The 18,146-nt window shown below is 50.3% G+C and overlaps 1 protein-coding gene across 2 annotated transcripts in view; it reads left to right on the top strand.

Moving 5' to 3' along the window:
- The window catches only part of WDR45B (WD repeat domain 45B), a 33,589-nt gene extending 16,933 nt beyond the window's left edge, over positions 1-16,656 (top strand). Inside the window, exons 3-10 of one of the 2 annotated variants that reach the window (XM_023194078.1) lie at positions 891-992; positions 4,824-4,911; positions 6,973-7,067; positions 9,386-9,576; positions 12,056-12,141; positions 13,755-13,856; positions 14,599-14,720; positions 15,217-16,656. In XM_023194078.1, coding sequence (XP_023049846.1) covers positions 891-992; positions 4,824-4,911; positions 6,973-7,067; positions 9,386-9,576; positions 12,056-12,141; positions 13,755-13,856; positions 14,599-14,720; positions 15,217-15,323 — 893 coding nt within the window. In that variant the 3' untranslated portion in view covers positions 15,324-16,656. The other variant, XM_023194079.2, reaches the window with a different exon arrangement.
- Positions 16,657-18,146: the final 1,490 nt, after the last annotated feature.

Below are 18,146 nucleotides of genomic sequence, written 5' to 3'. Positions count from 1 at the left end.
GATGCTTTCTTGGAGTTTGTGGGTTTAGGATGCTTTCTTGGAGTTTGCGGGTTTAGGATGCTTTCTTGGAGTTTGCGGGTTTAGGATGCTTTCTTGGAGTTTGTGGGTTTAGGATGCTTTCTTGGAGTTTACAGGTTTTGCCATCTCTTGAAATATGGATTCAAGTATTTCACACGTTTTTCTGAGTTAGCTTCCTGGGGTGTTGTGTGCTCAGCCTTTATGAAACAGTGAACATGACGACAGTACGCTGAGAGAAGTTGGAAACCTAGCACTATTTTTTTTAGCCGGTCACCTTTCTCATTTCTGATGATAGTTAGATATAAATTGCTGATTAAAAATGAGTTCTGTAGGCCAAGCACGGTGGCTCATGTCTGTAATCCCAGCACTTTGGGAGGCCAAGGCAGGTGGATCACTTGAGGAGTTTGAGATCAGCCTGGCCAACATGGTGAAACCCCATCTCTACTAAAAATACAAAAATTAGCTGGGCATGGTGGTGCATGCCTGTAGTCCCAGCTACCTGGGGAGGCTGAGGCAGGAGAGTGGGTTGAACCCAGGAGGTGGAGGTTGCAGTGAGCTGAGATCGTGCCACCACATTCTAGCCTGGGTGACAGAGCAAGACTCCATCTCAAAAAAAAAAGTCCTGTATTCCCAGCTTACTTGGGAGGCTGAGGCAGGAGGATCATGTGAGCCCAGGAGTTGAAGGCTGCGGTGAGCTGTGATTGTACCTGTGAAGAGCTACTGCACTCCAGCCTGGGCAACACAGTGAGATCTTGTCTCTTACAAAAAAAAGAAAATTACTACGTTACCTGTCTTGAGTTTCTCTTTTTTTTTTTATTGTAAAATATACATATTAACTTGTAACATTTGTCTTTTTAAAACTATCATTTCAGAATTTCTGGAAGGAGGAGTTGGCCATGTTGAAATGTTATTTCGCTGCAACTATTTAGCTTTAGTTGGTGGTGGAAAAAAGCCGAAATACCCTCCCAACAAAGGTACTGTAATTGTGTGTTTAAGAATCATGCCTCATGTATCCCAGTCTTTTTTTGAATGTGTTTATGTTTGTGGCCACGTGTGATTTTCCCTAGCAGTTCTGTGAAATATCCAGGACTGGTCGCTGGGGAGGAAGCAGGTGGAGAGGGCGCCAGGTCTCTGTTCCCGTAAGGAGCACCTGAAGAGCGTCCCTCGCTCGAGTTGTCATAGAACACGTGCTTTTCGGTCAGTCAGTAAACAGAAAACGGGCCCGCTGCACCTTAGGTTGACATCATAAGTGTCATGAATTCATTTTAATGCAAGGTAGAAGGATTTTTTTTTCTTTTCTTCTTTTTTTTTTTTTTTTTGAGAGGGAGTCTTGCTCTGTCGCTCGGGCTGGATTGCAGTGGCCGGATCTCAGCTCACTGCAAGCTCCGCCTCCTGGGTTTACGCCATCTCCTGCCTCAGCCTCCTGCGTAGCTGGGACTACAGTCACCCGCCACCTCGCCCGGCTAGTTTTTTTTGTATTTTTTAGTAGAGACGACGTTTCACCGTGTTAGCCAGGATGGTCTCGATCTCCTGACCTCGTGATCCGCCCGTCTCGGCCTCCCAAAGTGCTGGGATTACAGACTTGAGCTACTGCGCCTGGCCAGGATTTTTTTTTTCTTACTGAGAGCCATTGACTTAAAGGAACATTAGTTTCATAGCCACGTAGAACAAAAATCCAGTTTGGCTCTGGGTTTCAGGATATTTTTGTTGGGGCGGGAGTACGTGCGTGTGAGTGCAGACAGTGTGCCATAAGAGCTCTGGCCCTTTTAAGTAGAGGGAGGAGTGGACAGCTTTCCTGACAGCTGTGTGCCGCGTGCCAGCTTAACCTCGCTGTTGGTTGAGGAAAGAGGGCTCGAGGCAAAACATCCAGGAGTGGAGGGCAGAACACGGAAGAGGTGGGAGGCAGGAGGCCGTAGGTGGGAGGTGGGCTGGGGGCGGTAGGTGGGAGGCAGATCTCTGGGAGGCTCGAATGCCAGGTAACGTGTGGCCCGGAAGGAGATGCCGTCAGATCTATGTTTTGGGAAAGTTCTGGTCTGGACGCAGTGCATGAGGTGACTGAAGAGACACCGGTGGATGGGGCAGGCGTGGGAAGCCCTTGTTGATGGGGAGAGGCAGGAAAAGTGGAGCAAGCATCCTCATCGGAGCCCAGTGCTAGGCGGGAGGAGGCCTGAGAAAAGCGGTCTGGTTCTGGTGACGTTGAAGGCTGCCGGTGGTCTTGGAGGATGGCTGAGTGGGAGCCCAGTGGTGGGTTGCGGGGGTGGAAGGAGGTGGGGAAGGAAGGAGAGGCTCAGTGAGGGAGGCAGTTCAGAATCAAGACCAGGATGGGGCTGTGGGGGTGCCGCATGCCAAGTGGGAAGTGAGCGGGTGAACTAGGATCTGGGTGAGACCACGTACTTAGGAATAGAATAGCCCAGCCCAGATCAGGCACAAAGGGATTGTGTGGAAAGGCAGAAGGTTCTCGATGACTCGTGACAGGCTTTGGGGCCCAGCTCACAGTTCTCAGCAGAGCCCCGTGAACTGCATGAACATGAATGTGCAGAAGAGAGTCCACACTCAGGTGAGGGCTGGCCCTGCCTGATACGTTTATTTTTGTTTTGGATTTAGGAGCAGATAAATGAAATGGGAAGAGATTATTGGCAGGAAGAACAGTGGAAGACAGGGGTTGAGGTCTTGGCGTTTGAGCGGTTCTGTAGTCTCACAGGTCCGAGGTTAGTCTGCCAGCTTCAAAGCAGAGTTGAGAGCTAGCCCAGCCCAGAGTGGCAGAGGCCTGTGGCTTGTGGGTCCTCTGGAGGAGCCCACCCAGAAGGGACAGCAGAGGTTCCACAGAGAGAGCGGGGCAGGCTTTGCAGGAGAATGACTTTGCCCTGGCTAATTGGGGATGGGCAGAAATCCTGCTGGTGATTTGGTCTGTGTCTTGTCATGGAGAACTTCATCGACCATTAAGGAGGAAGGGAAGCTTACAGGTGGAAGTCAGGCGGCCTCGAGGGCCGCTTCCCTTGCCTTACCTCTGGCATTGCTGGGGGACCCCAGGTGCTAACAAGGGAGCCATTTGTATGAGATAATCTCAGGTCTCATTCTCATTATAAAGTTTCTAAGAGATGAAAAAGCCTTAGAAATTTCACAGACTTAGAAGAAAGCAGTATTCAGCACGTTTTTGAGTACATGTACTTTTTGTAGCTTCTAAAGGTACTTTTTTTTTTTTTTTTTACTAGTAAACTTGATTTTTATTTATTTATTTAGTTTTGAGACAGGGTCTCACTGTATTGCCCAGGCTGGAATGCAGTTGTGTAATCCTGGCTTACTACAGCTTTGATCTCTTCAGGCTCAGGTGATTCTTCTGCCTCAGCCTCCCAAGTAGCTGAGACGACAGGAGCACCCACCACACCTGGCTACTTTTTGTGTTTTTAGTAGAGAGTGTTTCGACATGTTGCCCACGCTGGTCTCAAACTCTGAGCTCCATTGATCCTCCCACCTCTGCCTCCCAAAGTGCTGGGATTGCAGGTGTGAGCCATCATGCCCGGCTGTGTTTTTGGTGTGTTTTTTTGAGACTGGGTCTTCCTCTGTTGCCCAGATTGGAGTGCAGTGGGGGTGATTATAGCTCATTGCAACCTCAGACTCCTGGACTCAACCTGAGTAGCTGTGACTAATTTTTAATAACTTTTTTTTTCAGTGATGGGAGTCTCACTATGTTGCCCAGGCTGGTCCTGAACTCTTGGCCTCAAGGGCTCTCACACCCCAGCCTCCCAAAGCACTGGGATCACAGGCGTGAGCCATTGCTCCCATCCCTCCTGTAGTTCTTCAGAAGCATGGTGCTGGTTGGCATTCTCATCCCTAAAGCTTATGGTACATTAGCCCTTAGAACACAAACTCTTAATTTATCCTAATAGAATGTTGCAATGTTAGCAGGCAAACAAGACAGAAGAAATTTTGAACTTAAAAAGGAGCAGGGGCTGGGTGCAGTGGCTCACACATGCAATCCTAGCACTTTGGGAAGTTGAGGCGGGTGGATCACGTCAGCCCAGAAGTTCGAGGCCAGCCTGGGCAACATGGTAAAACCCCACCTCTACCAAATAAAACTTAGCTGGGCATGGTAGTGCATGTCTGTAGTCCCAGCCATTTGGGAAGCTAACGTGGGAGAATCTCTGGAGCCTGGGAGGTCGAGGCTGTAGTGAGTGAAGATCGCACCACTGCACTCCAGCCTGGGCAAGAGAGTGAGGCCCTGTCTCAAAAAAACAAAAAAAGAGCAAGAACAACTCAGGACCTTGAGTGGAGTGAAAAACTCGGCCCTGATTTGTGTCCCTCTGATTTCACTTTAAAGCTGAAACCTCCCTTCCTGATGCAGGTTTATCTCCAGCACTTTAACGTCTCTGGTCAGGCTTGCCCGTGGGCTCAGTCGGGTGGAATCCAGGAAGGTCAGGGAGAGGAAAGTAACCAGGCAAGAGTTGGCAGAGAGGAGATGAATGCGCTTCGCGTGCCTGTGTGTGAGGCCAGTGGTCGCCTGAGACCGGACTGGGCCGCGTGCACTGAGAGAGGAACGGGCGGGGAAGGAGCAGGTGGGCAGCCAGCTACCAAGAAGGGGAGATGCTGTGAGTGGGGAAGGGGCTCAAGGGCAGATCCTTGGCACAGCTCCTGGTTTGAGTTGTACCCCAAGGCCTCCCAGGTGCGGGTGTGTGTCTGAGGCCTGGGGCTGGGCACAGCCGTGCCAGTGGGAAGAGAAACCACCTTAGGTGTCAAGCTGGCATCTCTGCATCCCAGCACCGTGGCCTGTTCATGACTGCATTCATCTGTTCTTTCTGATATTTCAGTAATGATCTGGGATGACTTGAAGAAGAAGACTGTTATTGAAATAGAATTTTCTACAGAAGTCAAGGCAGTCAAACTGCGACGAGATAGGTGGGTTTGGTGTCAGTAACTTTTTGAAGTGGAGTTTCACTTTCTCTAAAGATGGCTGAAATACTTTTCTATTTCTGGCAGAAAAATGTTTAGGAAATTATGTATTAAAATGTTGGCCCTGGTTTTTATGACCCAAAGGATATAAGGATTATTTATATTGCTGCAAGAAAGGCAGCGAATTGTATTTGTTTTCGGGGCTCCACTGGAGGTAAGTAGGTGGTGGGCGTGGATGACATGTGCCACAGTGGACCAGGCAGTGGGTCTCGCCATGGTGAGTTCTGTCCCATTCTGACCTGTGCAGAGCTGAGGACATGAGTTTGGAGCCTTGAATTAACTTTGCTTGTAGCCCCTGCTTTGCCAAATGCTGCCTCTCAGTGAAGGTTTTCGATTTGAGGGTAAAGGAAAATGGAATTTTCTGTACTGAAAGTGGCAGGTGGCTCTGTCAGCCACGGCCTCAGGGGCATTTAGGGGGAATATGGAAGTTTGTCCTAGTACATGGAGCAAAACAGCACAGAGTTCGTTCATTTGGGTTTTTATTTAATATGATTTACATATTTTACTCTAGGATTTCCATCTCTGTCGGCTGTGGGAGGACAGCGGCCGAGCAAGTTGGATGTAAACAGAGGTCATTTCACCTCCCTGCTTTTTTTTTGTTTTTGTTTCTTTTTTTTTTTTTTTTTGAGATAGAGTCTTGCTCTGTTGCCAGGCTGGAGTGCAGTGGCACAGTCTCAGCTCACTGCAAGCTCCGCCTCCCGGGTTCAAGCAATTCCTGCCTCAGCCTCCCAAGTAGCTGGGACTACAGGCGCACGCCACCACCCCTGGCTTATTTTTGTTTTGTTTTGTTTTGTTTTGTTTTAATTTTAATTTTTATTATTATTATTTTTTGAGACAGAGTCTCTCTCTCTCTCTCTCTCTGTTACCCAGGCTGGAGTGCAGTGGCGTGATCTCGGCTTACTGCAAGCTCCACCTCCCGGGTTCAAGCAATTCCTGCCTCAGCCCCCTGATTAGCTGGGACTGCAGGCTCCTGCCACAACGCCTGGCTGATTTTTTTGTATTTTTAGTAGAGACAGAGTTTCACTGTGTTAGCCAGCATGGTCTCCATCTCCTGACCTGGTGATCTGCCCGCCTCGGCCTCCCAAAGTGCTGGGATTACAGGTGTGAGCCACCATGCCTGGCTGATTTTTGTATTTTTAGTAAAGACAGGGTTTCACCATGTTGGCCAGGATGGTCTCAATCTCTTGACCTCATGATCCGTGCGCCTCGGCCTCCCAAAGTGCTGGGATTACAGGCATGAGCCACTGCACCCGGCCAGCTTTCCTGCATTTTTGTGTGGGTTTGTCATTTTAATAACATCAGTATTTAAAGGCCCTTAGTAATGCAGATGTCACCGGGCACCGTGGCTCATGCCTGTAATCCCGGCCGTTTGGGAGGCTGAGGAGGGCAGATCATGAGGTCAGGAGTTAGAGACCAGCCTGTACCCCATCTCTACTAAAAATACAAAAATTAGCTGGACATGGAGGTGCACCTGTAATCCCAGCTACTTGGGAGACTGAGGCAGGAGAATTGCTTGAACTCGGGGGTGGAGGTTGCAGTGAGCCGAGGTCGTGCACTGCACTCCAGCCTGAGCAACAAAGTAAGACTCTGTCTATTAAAAAAATAATAATAATAATGCAAACGCTTGAGCCAGATCTAGGAACTTCTGCTTTCAGACTTTTCTTATTTTTTCCAGACGCAGGAGCATAAAAATACCGCTTCTGCTGTGTGTTTTGCTCGGTTCTGAACCTAGGATGAAATGTTTGATGATGTCTCTGTGAACCTCAGAGACGTCTCTTAGGCTGGCCTCCACCCGGGCGAGAAGCACTCCCTCGGCAGAGCCAGCCTGCGTGCACTCGCCTCCAGGCCTTGCACTGGTTCCTGCCTCCAGAGGTTTTTCTTCAGGAATGATCCTTTTCTGTGTGGTATTTCCAGTGTCTCTCAGTTTCAGTATGAGAAGAACAGGAGCATAAAATGTTTGGGTTTGACTTTGGAGGAAAGCAGCTCTGATCATGTTTTTCTTTGCAGAATTGTGGTGGTTTTGGACTCCATGATTAAGGTGTTCACATTCACACACAATCCCCATCAGCTGCACGTCTTCGAAACCTGCTACAACCCCAAAGGTGAGGAACTGAGCAGACGGGGGCGCCTGTCCTGGGCACTCCCTGCTCCGAGCAGGTCTCTTTCTGAGCAGGGTACCTTGGCGAGAGCAGTCCTGAGCACAGAGGGGCCTCCAGAGGAGACTGACCTTCCAGGGCCCACAGCTCAGCACCCCAAAACTCCCTTCTGACCAGAGTCACAGAGTGGGGGCCCTGTCCCCTCCCACCCAGTGATTGTGGCCTCTCAGGACCTCCACAGTGAACCAGGAACCTGTGTTTTCACCACATTGGGAGCCACTGAGTTCTGGGCTCAAACATTTCCTTCCCTTGTCTTCTGAATTGGAGGACTGATTGTGTTTGACTTTTTCATTTGTTGTACCATCTTCATATCTCTTTAAATTTTGAGGTTTTGCCCCTGGCTTTGTTGGGGTAAAATTTACATAAAACTCACTCGTTTTAAGAATACCATTCTTGGCCAGGCGCGGTGGCTCACGCCTGTAATCCCAGCACTTTTGGGAGGCCGAGGCGGGCAGATCACGAGGTCAGGAGATCGAGACCATCCTGGCTAACACAGTTAAACCCCGTCTCTACTAAAAATACAAAAAAATTAGCCGGGTGTGGTGGCGGGCGCCTAGGGTCCCAGCTACTCAGGAGGCTGAGGCAGGAGAATGGCGTGAACCTGGGAGGCGGAGCTTGCAGTGAGCCGAGATCATGCCACTGCACTCCAGCCTGGGTGACAGAGCCAGACTCTGTCTCAAAAAATAAATAAAAATAAATAAATAAATAAATACCATTTGTGGCCAGGCGTAGTGGCTCAAGCTTGTAATCCCAGCACTTTTGGAGGCCGAGGCGGCAGATCACAAGGTCAGGAGTTTGAGACCATCCTGGCTAACATAGTGAAATCCCGTCTCTACTGAAAATACAAAAAACTAGCCAGGCGTGGTGGCGGCACCTGTAATCCTAGCTACTCGGGAGGCTGAGGCAAGAGAATCACTTGAACCCAGGAGGCAGAGGTTGCAGTAAGCCGAGATTGCGCCACAGCAGTCCAGCCTGGGCAACAGTGAGACTCTAAAGAAAAAAAGAACAGTCTCATCTCCTGGAAAACTTGGGACAGTCCTCTCCCCACTCAACCCTCGGGTTTTGTTTTTTACATGTATTTGTCCTCTGTGTGTGTTTTTTTTCCACATGTATTTGATCTCTGTGTGTGTTTTTTACATGTATTTGTCTTGTGTGTGTGTATATGTGGTTTTTACATGTATTTGTCCTCTGTGTGTGACTTTATTGGTCTCTGGCCATTTTTGGCTGTTATGAAGGAGTGCCGCACATGTTTCCGTAGCAGCCATTGTGTGGGTCGTTTTGTTTCCCTTGCGTTGACACTGAGGGTTCAGCTGTCGGGTCGCGGCCATGTTGTGGTTGCGTCTGACTCTATAAAATGCGGCCATCTATTTTCCAGAGTGGCCGTGTGTCCTCCTGCATCTCATCCTTGATTTATGAGTGTTCCTGCATTGTCGGTCTCTCTAGCTATAGCCGTTCCGTGCGTGTGTGATGATATCTCACTGGTAACGGCATCTCCTTGTGGTTTTAGTTTGCATTTCTCTGAGAACTGGCGGAACATCTTTCCCTGTGGTCCTGTGGTTCTTGCCTTTTTTTTTTTTTTTTTGTGAGACGGAGTCTCGCTCTGTCTCCCAGGCTGGAGTGCAGTGGCCGGATCTCAGCTCACTGCAAGCTCCGCCTCCCGGGTTTACGCCATTCTCCTGCCTCAGCCTCCCGAGTAGCTGGGACTACAGACCAGACGCCGCCACCTCGCCCGGCTAGTTTTTTGTATTTTTTAGTAGAGACGGGGTTTCACCGTGTTAGCCAGGATGGTCTCGATCTCCTGACCTCGTGATCCGCCCGTCTCGGCCTCCCAAAGTGCTGGGACTACAGGCTTGAGCCACCGTGCCCGGCCGGTCCTGTGGTTCTTGCCTTTTGAGATCTTTTGGGAAGTGCCCCAGATGGTAAAGTGATCAGTTTCACATTGCGTTTTCGGTACCGCGTACCATGACGGACGGATGGACGGTTGGTAAAGTGATCAGTTTCACATTGCGTTTTTGGTAGCACGTACCATGACGGACGGACGGTTGGTAGAGTTATTCAGCACATGTCTTGATTATGAGGAAGTCTCATGCGAGGTAGCTTTGCTTAGCCCTCTCATACTCTTTACAATGAAAAGTCTAAATTGAATTTGTGGTTCTGATATAAATGATATGCATCTGTTTTTTCGGAGAATTCGGGCAGAAAGTGGACTTTGGCTGCGAGAAATCAAAGGCAGTTCTTGATTGGTGTCCTCTGTCTCCATGCAGGCCTCTGTGTCCTTTGTCCCAATAGTAATAACTCCCTCCTGGCCTTCCCGGGCACACACACGGGCCATGTGCAGCTCGTGGACCTGGCCAGCACGGAGAAGCCACCAGTGGACATTCCTGCACACGAGGGTGTCCTGAGCTGCATTGCACTCAACCTGCAGGGAACAAGAATTGCAACTGCATCTGAGAAAGTAAGTGTGCCCCTCACCTTGTTGGCGTTGTGCCTCCTGGAGCAGCAGGCTTAGCAAAATGGCCACTCCCTGTATCAAGACTCACAAGGCGGTGGGCCTGCCCCAACCTGGAGCCCCTCAGGGGCCTGTGGACCTGGCTGGTCATGTCACCGGAGAGGTTGAAGTCTTCACAGGTCGTCTTGTGCCCAGGGACTGGTTTTATTTCCAATTATTTACAAAGCAGTGCCTTGTAAAATATGATAAACCAAAGAAACAGGGCCAGGGGCAGTGGCTCACACCTGTAATCCCAGCAATTTGGGAGGCCAAGGCGAGCGGATCACTTGAGGTCAGGAGTTTGAGACCAGCCTGGCCAAGATGGTGAAATCCCGTCTCTACTGAAAATACAAAAATTAACCAGGCATAGTGGTGTGTGCCTCTAATCCCAGCTACTGAGAAGACTAAGGCAGGAGAATCACTTGAACCCAGGAGGTGGAGGTTGTAGTGAGCCGAGATCATGCCACTGCACTCCAGCCCAGGTGACAGAGTGAGACTCCGTCTCAAAAAATAAAGAAACAAAAATACATACACATCCAAGTTTATTAGAAGAATCAGACATGACAGCTTTGTCATGTTGTTGTAGATTTTGCAGAACCACTCAGTTTCTGTGTTTCTGTCTTCACAGCCTGAGAACAGACAGCTCCAAACCCTTTTTACCTGCTTAGTTACATGTCTTCATTGAATTACCACCAGATTATAACTTAAAATATTGACATATTGGACACATTGTCTTTTAAGGTGTGAGATCAGAAGAACTGTTAACTTTTTAAAATAATTTTAAATCTGGGATTCTTTATACTTCTTTTTGCCTGAATTTAGATTTTTACAAAGAAAATTGGTATCTTTTACTATAGTTTTCATTGCAGACTGCAAGCCCAGTGTTGCTTTGTAGGAAATTATAAATTGTGAAGGAGGTGAGACCACAAGCCAGTGACGGGATCCATTTGTGGGCACTGTCCGCGGAGGTTCGGTGTGGGGGCCCTGTCCTACCCTTTGACATGGTGCCAGCACCAGGGTCCCTCCTCAGCACGTGGGGACACGTGGCTTGGGGCGCGTCCCGCTCACTCCTGGGACACAGCTGAGAGCAGGTTTAGTTATTTCTAGGTAGTTTGTTTTTGTTTTGTTTTGTTTTGTTTTTTGAGATTGAGTTTTGATCTGTCGTCCAGGCTGGAGTGCAGTGGTGCGATCTCGGCTGACTGCCACCTCCGCCTCCCAGGTTCAGGCGATTCTCCTGCCTCCACCTCCCGAGTAGCTGGGATGACAGGCACCTGCCATCATGCCTGGCTAATTTTTGTATTTTTAGTAGAAACGGGGTTTCACCATGTTGGTCAGGCTGGTCTCGAACTCCTGACCTCAGGTGATCCGCCCGTCTCGGCCTCCCAAAGTGCTGGGATTACAGGCGTGAGCCACCGCGCCCGGCCCTTTAGGTAGTATTTTTTAGAATGGTATTGTATTATCAAGAAAATATATATAACTTTGTATGAATTAAAAATATGGTTCCTCTATATTTTTGATAAATTTTTTCTTATCTTTTTTACCTTTAGATTCTCCATCCCCACCTCCCTGCAACTTTTTCTTCTTTATCTCCCTGTTACGAATGTGGATGCTTCTCTGCTTCCTGCTTTCTTAGCTCAGCAGTGCCCTCTGGGTTAGCCGGTAGATGGGATTACACAGAGCCTTGCAACATCCGTGACCCATCCCGTGCTGTGGGCAGTCACCCTACAGAGCTACTCCCGCCTTGTCCCCCACAAGCTGCCTCCTTACTGAACTCCCGGTAGGGGCTGCTGGGTTGAAGGATTACAGATTTTTTGTTGGATGTTGTCAAAGAGTGTTCGACAAAAGATGCAACAGTTCTCGTTTTCCCAGCTGTCAGAATCAGCTGAAGAGTCGTCCTCGTTCTGGAGGAAATGTGAAAAACGCCCCCGGGCACCCGAGGTCTTGGGCACCTCTTGGGAAAGCCAGTGGCTGACGTGAATGGTTTTAAGTCCTTTTATTTTATTATTATTTATTTTGCCTCACCTTTTTGATGGCAGGATTCCCGTGCTGCTTTTCCTAGCTATCTGGGGGAGTTAGGATTCGAACATGCTTCTCAGATGAGCACACCATGTAGCAGGAGCAGGGAGCCTGGGCCTGGGTGTTCCTCCTGGGTGTCAGCCAGGGGTCAGGCGTCCAGGGTCAGTCCACACTGCCCAGTCAGGGGGTTGTCTCCTGAAGCCTCTCTCGACTTGTGCCCAGTGCTGTGGCACCGGGAGCCACCAACCAGCTCCTTCTCAGGGGCATGGCTGTGTGCTGGCAGTTGGAGGAGAACGTTAAGTATTAGATGATGTGGGTCAGTCTGAGGAAGGCTTGTGTGGACTAATGGGTTTGTGAATGTAAATCATTTCAAAAACTAACGGAAACGTTTTGAATCTTTGATAACGAAACACTTCACTGTTTTTCAAAGGGGACCCTTATAAGAATATTTGATACTTCATCAGGGCATTTAATCCAGGAGCTGCGAAGAGGCTCCCAAGCCGCCAATATTTACTGGTAAGGGCACCCCCAGCTTCACCGGAGAAGAGCTTTGGGCGAACAGCACGGAAATGGGCCTTTGGGGTGTGGGAGACGGGGTGGGAGCAGGCACCCTCTACCCCGTAAGGCTAGAGGAAGGAGAATGCTGGGCTGCTAGGGGGTTGGGTTCAGCTTTTTAAATTGGGATTAATTATAAGTTGTTATCGTGGGAAATTACCCAAAAGTAGAAAATGTCGTAATTAACCCTGCGTCCACATTGATCAGTATTTGCTGGGTTTTGTTGTTGTTGTTGGTTTTTGGGGTTTTTGTTGTTTTTGTTTTGAGGCAAGGTCTTGCCCTGTTGCCCAGGCTGGACTGCAGTGACGCTGTCACGGCTCACTACAGCCCCGACCTCCTGGGCTCATGCGATTCTCCTGCCTCGGCCTCTTGAGTAGCAGGGACCACAGTTGTGTACACGCCAGGCCAGTTGTTGTGTTTTTGTAGAGGGGTCGCGCTGCTGCCCTGGCTGGCGGGCTCGGGTTCATTCCTGTTACTTTTAGTCTTTCTGGTGTTTCTGCCAGTGTCACCTCTTCACCAGCGCTCCGGCTTGTGTTTAAGGCGATGCTGGAGTCCGTGTTGGTTTGTCTGATTCCAGCCTGTTAGAGTCTGAGAGGCTACACTGCCGCCCCACAGTGGTGTCCCTGCAGCCCCCGGGTGTCTCATGCTGAAGCCCTACTTGGGTAGGATCTCATGCCCTGTGGCCATGGCCAGGAGGCCTGGTGCCTCCCCCTTGGCTAGTATTGAGCAGCATTTGGGTCTTTGAGATGAAAATGTAATTAATTTAGCCAGGTGTGGCAGCTCCCGCCTGTAATCCCAGCACTTTGGGAGGCTAAGGCAGGTGGATCACCTGAGGTCAGGAGTTCAAGACCAGCCTGGCCAACATGGCAAAACCCCGTCTGTACTAAAAATACAAAAATTAGCTGGGCGTGGTGACGTGTGCCTGTAATCGCAGCTACTCAGGAGGCTGAGGCAGGAGGATCGCTTGAACCTGGGAGGTGGAGGTTGCAGTGAGCCAGGGTCGTGCCACTGCACTCCAGCCTGGGCAACAAAGCGAGACTCTGTCTCAAAAGAAAGAAAGAAAGGAAGGAAAGGAAGGGAGGGAGGGGGGAGGGAGGGAAGGAAGGAGGGAGGTCCTGGGCCTTGCAGTGTGCAGAGCACACGCCTGTCTGCTCCCAGAACAGACAGCACGCGGCCAATGCCTGCCCCAGCGCAGGTGACCTCCATAGGGGCAGCCTGCACCTTCTGGGGCCATTGTGTTTCTCACCTGAGTCTCCTGAGAGCAGCCCCGAGTGGCTTGTGGGGGGTGGTCTGCAGGAAGCCCCTTGCCTCTCCCAGAGACACAGCCGCCAGCTGCATTTGTGGGGCACCCGAGGAAGATTCTTGCCGTGATACACTGGATGGTGGCTGTGGCTTTGTGGCTTCAACCTGTGGTGCTGTGGGGATGGTTGTCAGCTTGTTATAGAAAGGGCCATATTCAGAATCGGCACCTCCAGAGTGGGAATGTTGAGGTCTTCCGCGGCGTTGACAAGTGCTGTGGGTTAAGTCTCTGCCCACATCCACACACAACTGAGCTGTGCTGGTTTTCTCTGCAGCATTAACTTCAATCAGGACGCATCCCTCATCTGCGTATCCAGCGACCACGGCACAGTGCATATTTTTGCAGCTGAAGATCCAAAAAGGAATAAACAGTCCAGGTAGGTGTTAGGGTGCCTGCTGGTGGGAAAAGCTCAAGGATGAAAGGAGTCCCTGTTGTTTGTGTGGACAGGACGGGACCCCCCCACGCCAGCAGGGCAGTGTGGATAGACCCCACATGTCATCAGGGCAGTGTACACAGACGCCCCGATGCCAGCAAAGCAGTGTGGATAGACCTCACATGCTATCAGTGCTGAAATCTTTTTCATCTGATTGATATTTCTTGGGGTTTAAAAATCAGTGCAGACTGGGCACAGTGGCTCACACCTATAATCCCAGCTCTTTGGGAGGCCAATGTGGGCAGATAAGCTGAGGTCAGGAGTTCGAGACCAGCCTGGCCAACATGGTGAAACCCCGTCTCTACTAAAACTACAAAAACTAGCCGGGCGTGGTGGCAGGCACCTGTAGTCCCAGCTACTTGGGAGGCTGAGGCAGGAGAATCACTTGAACCCGGGAGGCGGAGCTTGTAATGAGCCGAGATCGCGCCCCTGCACTCTAGCCTGGGCGACAGAGTAAGACTCCATCTCAAAAAAAAAAAAAAAAATTAAAAGCAAAAATTGAATTTAAAAATAAAATCGTACAACAGGCTTTGTCAATAATGGCAAAAAAAAATTCATTAAAGCTCAAACTATATGAAATAGCATTTTAATATTTTCAGCAGCATTCTGAGTTTAAGCAGGTGATTTTTTTTTTTCCTGTAAACTTTTGTGGATGCAACCACCCTTTCTTTTTTTATCTTCACAGTTTGGCCTCAGCCAGTTTCCTTCCAAAATACTTCAGTTCCAAGTGGAGTTTCTCCAAATTTCAGGTTCCCTCAGGCTCTCCGTGCATTTGTGCCTTTGGAACAGAGCCAAACGCCGTCATTGGTGAGTGGTCCTTCCTGGAGGGAACGTCCCAGCCCATCCCACCTGGGCTACATCCACTGAGCCTCGGACCCAACTTCCCATAGAATTCCCACCGCCGCGCTGTGGCACCGATGGCCTCCCAGTTCCCCTTATTTCTCCTGTGGGCTCAGTGTGTCTGGCTTATGGTCTGCACGGCCATTTGGGATGTCTTCAGCCCCCATCCCATCCCTCCAGTCTCCCCAGGAAATCACTGGGACGGGTCTTCCAGTGTTTGTATAGATGACCAAAGAATGTTTCTTACCCTGTAGCCAACACTAGGTGACTAGATGTTCACCCCAAGACAGTCGGGACGCCCAGCCACGGTGCCGAGTGCACTCAGTGGGGACCTGGGGCCTTTTGGGGCTTTCAGAGCAGCTGCCTGGCTCCAAGAGACTGTTTGCAGTTCAGCTCAGTGGGACTCGTTGCTTTTAACTTTGGGGGAAAGAAACGCGGGTAAAATGGTCTCCTTCTATCCCAGCAATTTGTGCAGACGGCAGCTACTACAAATTCCTGTTCAACCCCAAGGGGGAGTGCATCCGGGATGTCTACGCGCAGTTTCTAGAGATGACCGATGACAAGCTGTGACTCCAGCCTGGAGCGCCACAGCACCCACCACCTGCCGCCTTCAGGCTCTCGGGGCTGGTGCCAGCGCCCCAGGGGCCTCCTGGGCCACGGGCTGGAGGGGCTGCCCAGGGACCTTGGTCTCAAAGCCATATGTGGTTGTCTGCTTTCCTAAGGACTCCCATTTCCAGTATTAAAGAGAGAATCATCATCAAGGCACCGTAGGTACTCAGTGGCTGTGACCAGTTCGAGTGGCCGTGGCTGTCCCCGTGAGTTCAGCTGTGACGTTCACTTCAGTGGCTCCATAGCGTCTCACACTGACAGGGGCTCCATACAGACCTGGGGACTGGGCTGAGAGGGTGGACGAGTTCAAGTTTGTTTTTGCAACAGATTCCGTCGTTCTTACTGAGTCTGCAGCGGGGAAGCGAACAAGTGTGCAAACGTAAGTTCTTACATTAGAAGCAGATTTAAATAGAACACCAGCAGCTTGCCTTAGAAAAGGAGAAAGGAATTCCTTCTCCCGTCCGAACATGAAGAAAAACGACCTGACGCTGTAGAGAGAACGTTCCCCTCGCGTGAGCCCAGCCCGTGGTCTTCTCCAAACCTGCAGCGTGGTCATCTGTGCCCGTGTGTGGCGTCCCCGTCTCTGTTGGGGCCATTGGAACGCGGCAGACACCAGGCTGCCCTAGAAGCCAGGCCGTCAGACCTCAGGCGTGTGCGGGGCAGGGGCGCGGGGTCTCCTGGTCACATTCTGGGTTAAATCTGTTTCCCGGTTATGTGTAGGACACAGCAGAGTGATGCACGGACTGTGAACATTTGTTGTGGGGGAAACATCCTTTCACTGCGGGGTCCTCTGCCAGAGCAGGGTCTGGGAGGGCCCGCTGCAGTTCCCGCTGGCGTGGAGGGCAACGCCTTGGTCTGGCCTCCAAGCCCCCACGTCCACCGTCTCCCCTCCCCTCATTTATAAGAATAGCTACACACTAACATTGTGGGAAGGAAAGGCGCATAACTTTTTTTTAACATTTGGTAACTAAAATAGGTTATGGGCTCTATATTGTCAGCTACTTGGGATAGATATTTAATTTTCTTAAATTCCCGTTAAAGAAACTCTATTTTATGGTTTTGATTTCGGATTGCAAACATATAAAACCTGCGTAGCAGCAAGTTCTTGGTTTTGCCAGTTCCTTCAGTTCCTTTACTGTCACTGTCATGTAATCAGCTAACTTTGTATGTGGATTTTGATGTAAAGTATGCATGTTCCTTTTATGTGTATTTAATCATGTTTAATTTTGCACACTTATTTGTAATGTTTCTTTTAAATAAAAGTGACTAATTTTGTTGTACTCTGGACCTGTAATGGGAAATAGAATTGTGTGTTATGAAGCCAAACACTGTTCCCCTTGTGAGAATCTGGTTGGACTGTAGGTTTCAGAACAGCCTGTGGGACTGAAGCGGGGGCCAGCCTGTGACAGGACAAGGTGGAAGCCAGGGCCACTGGGTGCAGAGCCTAGAGCTTCACTCCCTGAGGCGGGGACGGCCTGCCCTCCTCACTCCTGTGTCCAGCCGGACGGCCTGCCCCGAGGGCGCTTCTGGAGGAGGGAGGGAGGAAATGCATCTGTAGGAGGCCTGTGTGGCTCTGGGAGGTCTGAGGCTCCTGTTGCCTGCGGAGGTGGAGAGTGGCTGTGAGTAGCAATGTCCCTGCATGTTGAAGTGGCAGCTTAAAGTGAGCCGGGGTCACCCTGACTTGTCTAACACTTGCGATCTGACTCTGGGTGGGGCAGTAGGAATGTAATTACCCAGTTGATAAACATGAAGCTGGGGGAAGTGCATGCAAGAAGGGTGGGCTTTCTTGAGAGCAGTGCACGTGAACAGCCTCAGAACTGATGCGGACGGCCGGGCTGTGTCACAGCCCCGTTCACCAGGAACGTGGGGAGGGCCTGGCGGCACCGGCCCTCCCCAGGCATGTGCTTTTTGAAAATCACCGTAGAGCAGCGAGGACGCGGTGTCCCTAGGGCCCACGGACTGTCGGGAGCGCAGCAGGCTGCTTTTCAAATGGAACTGATGGGAAGCGCGGTGTATAGAAAACAAGGCCGGGCTGCTGCTTCCCCCGGAACCTCCTGTGCCCTGGACATGGTGTGAAGGGTCTCCAGAGCTGCTGCCTCAGAAGGTGCCTCCTCAGCAGCTTTCCTGTCTGATCTTACAGGTGCGTGGGCATGGATGACTCTGGCTGTGTTTCTGGTCTGCTCTCCCTCCCCCATGGCCCTGGGATGTCTTGTGGGGACAGGCGCTTGTGCCCTGTGGAACGCAGCCCTGACCCACACCCACCCTGTGTTTGACGGTGACACCTGTGTGAACCCCTGGCCCCTCCCCCTCCCTCCCACCACTGTATCGGGGGCGCTGGCCGTCTGTAGCCTTCTGTGACCAGAGTTTCATATTTGTGTTTTCTTTCTGCAACCAAACTGAGCTCCTGAATGCCAGAGATCTTTCACGTGACTTAGTCCTCACCTCTCTTCTGTTGTGTCAGAGGCATTTGCTTGATGACATTTTTGAATCTTGTACCAACATTTTTCTTTTCCAGATGGATCGGAAAATACAGTGAAAAAACACAATGTTCCTTGTAAAATAACATAATAGAAAAATACAAATTTGTAAGCAAAATTGCCCCATGTTTCCACCTGCAGAGATCACTCTTGGACAGCCCCACACCTGAATGTAACATTTATTTTTATTCAAAATTTTTTTTGGTAGAGATGGTTATCCTCCACCTCCCGGGCTCAAGCGATCTTCCCACCTCGGCCTCCCAAAGTGCTGGGATTCCAGGCGTGAGCCACCGCGCCCGGCCACATT

This window comes from Piliocolobus tephrosceles, chromosome 16 (genome assembly GCF_002776525.5).
Source record: "Piliocolobus tephrosceles isolate RC106 chromosome 16, ASM277652v3, whole genome shotgun sequence".
Taxonomy (NCBI): domain Eukaryota; kingdom Metazoa; phylum Chordata; class Mammalia; order Primates; family Cercopithecidae; genus Piliocolobus; species Piliocolobus tephrosceles.
Note: the sequence above shows the minus strand (reverse complement) of the source record. Positions and strands in the feature narration are given on the sequence as shown.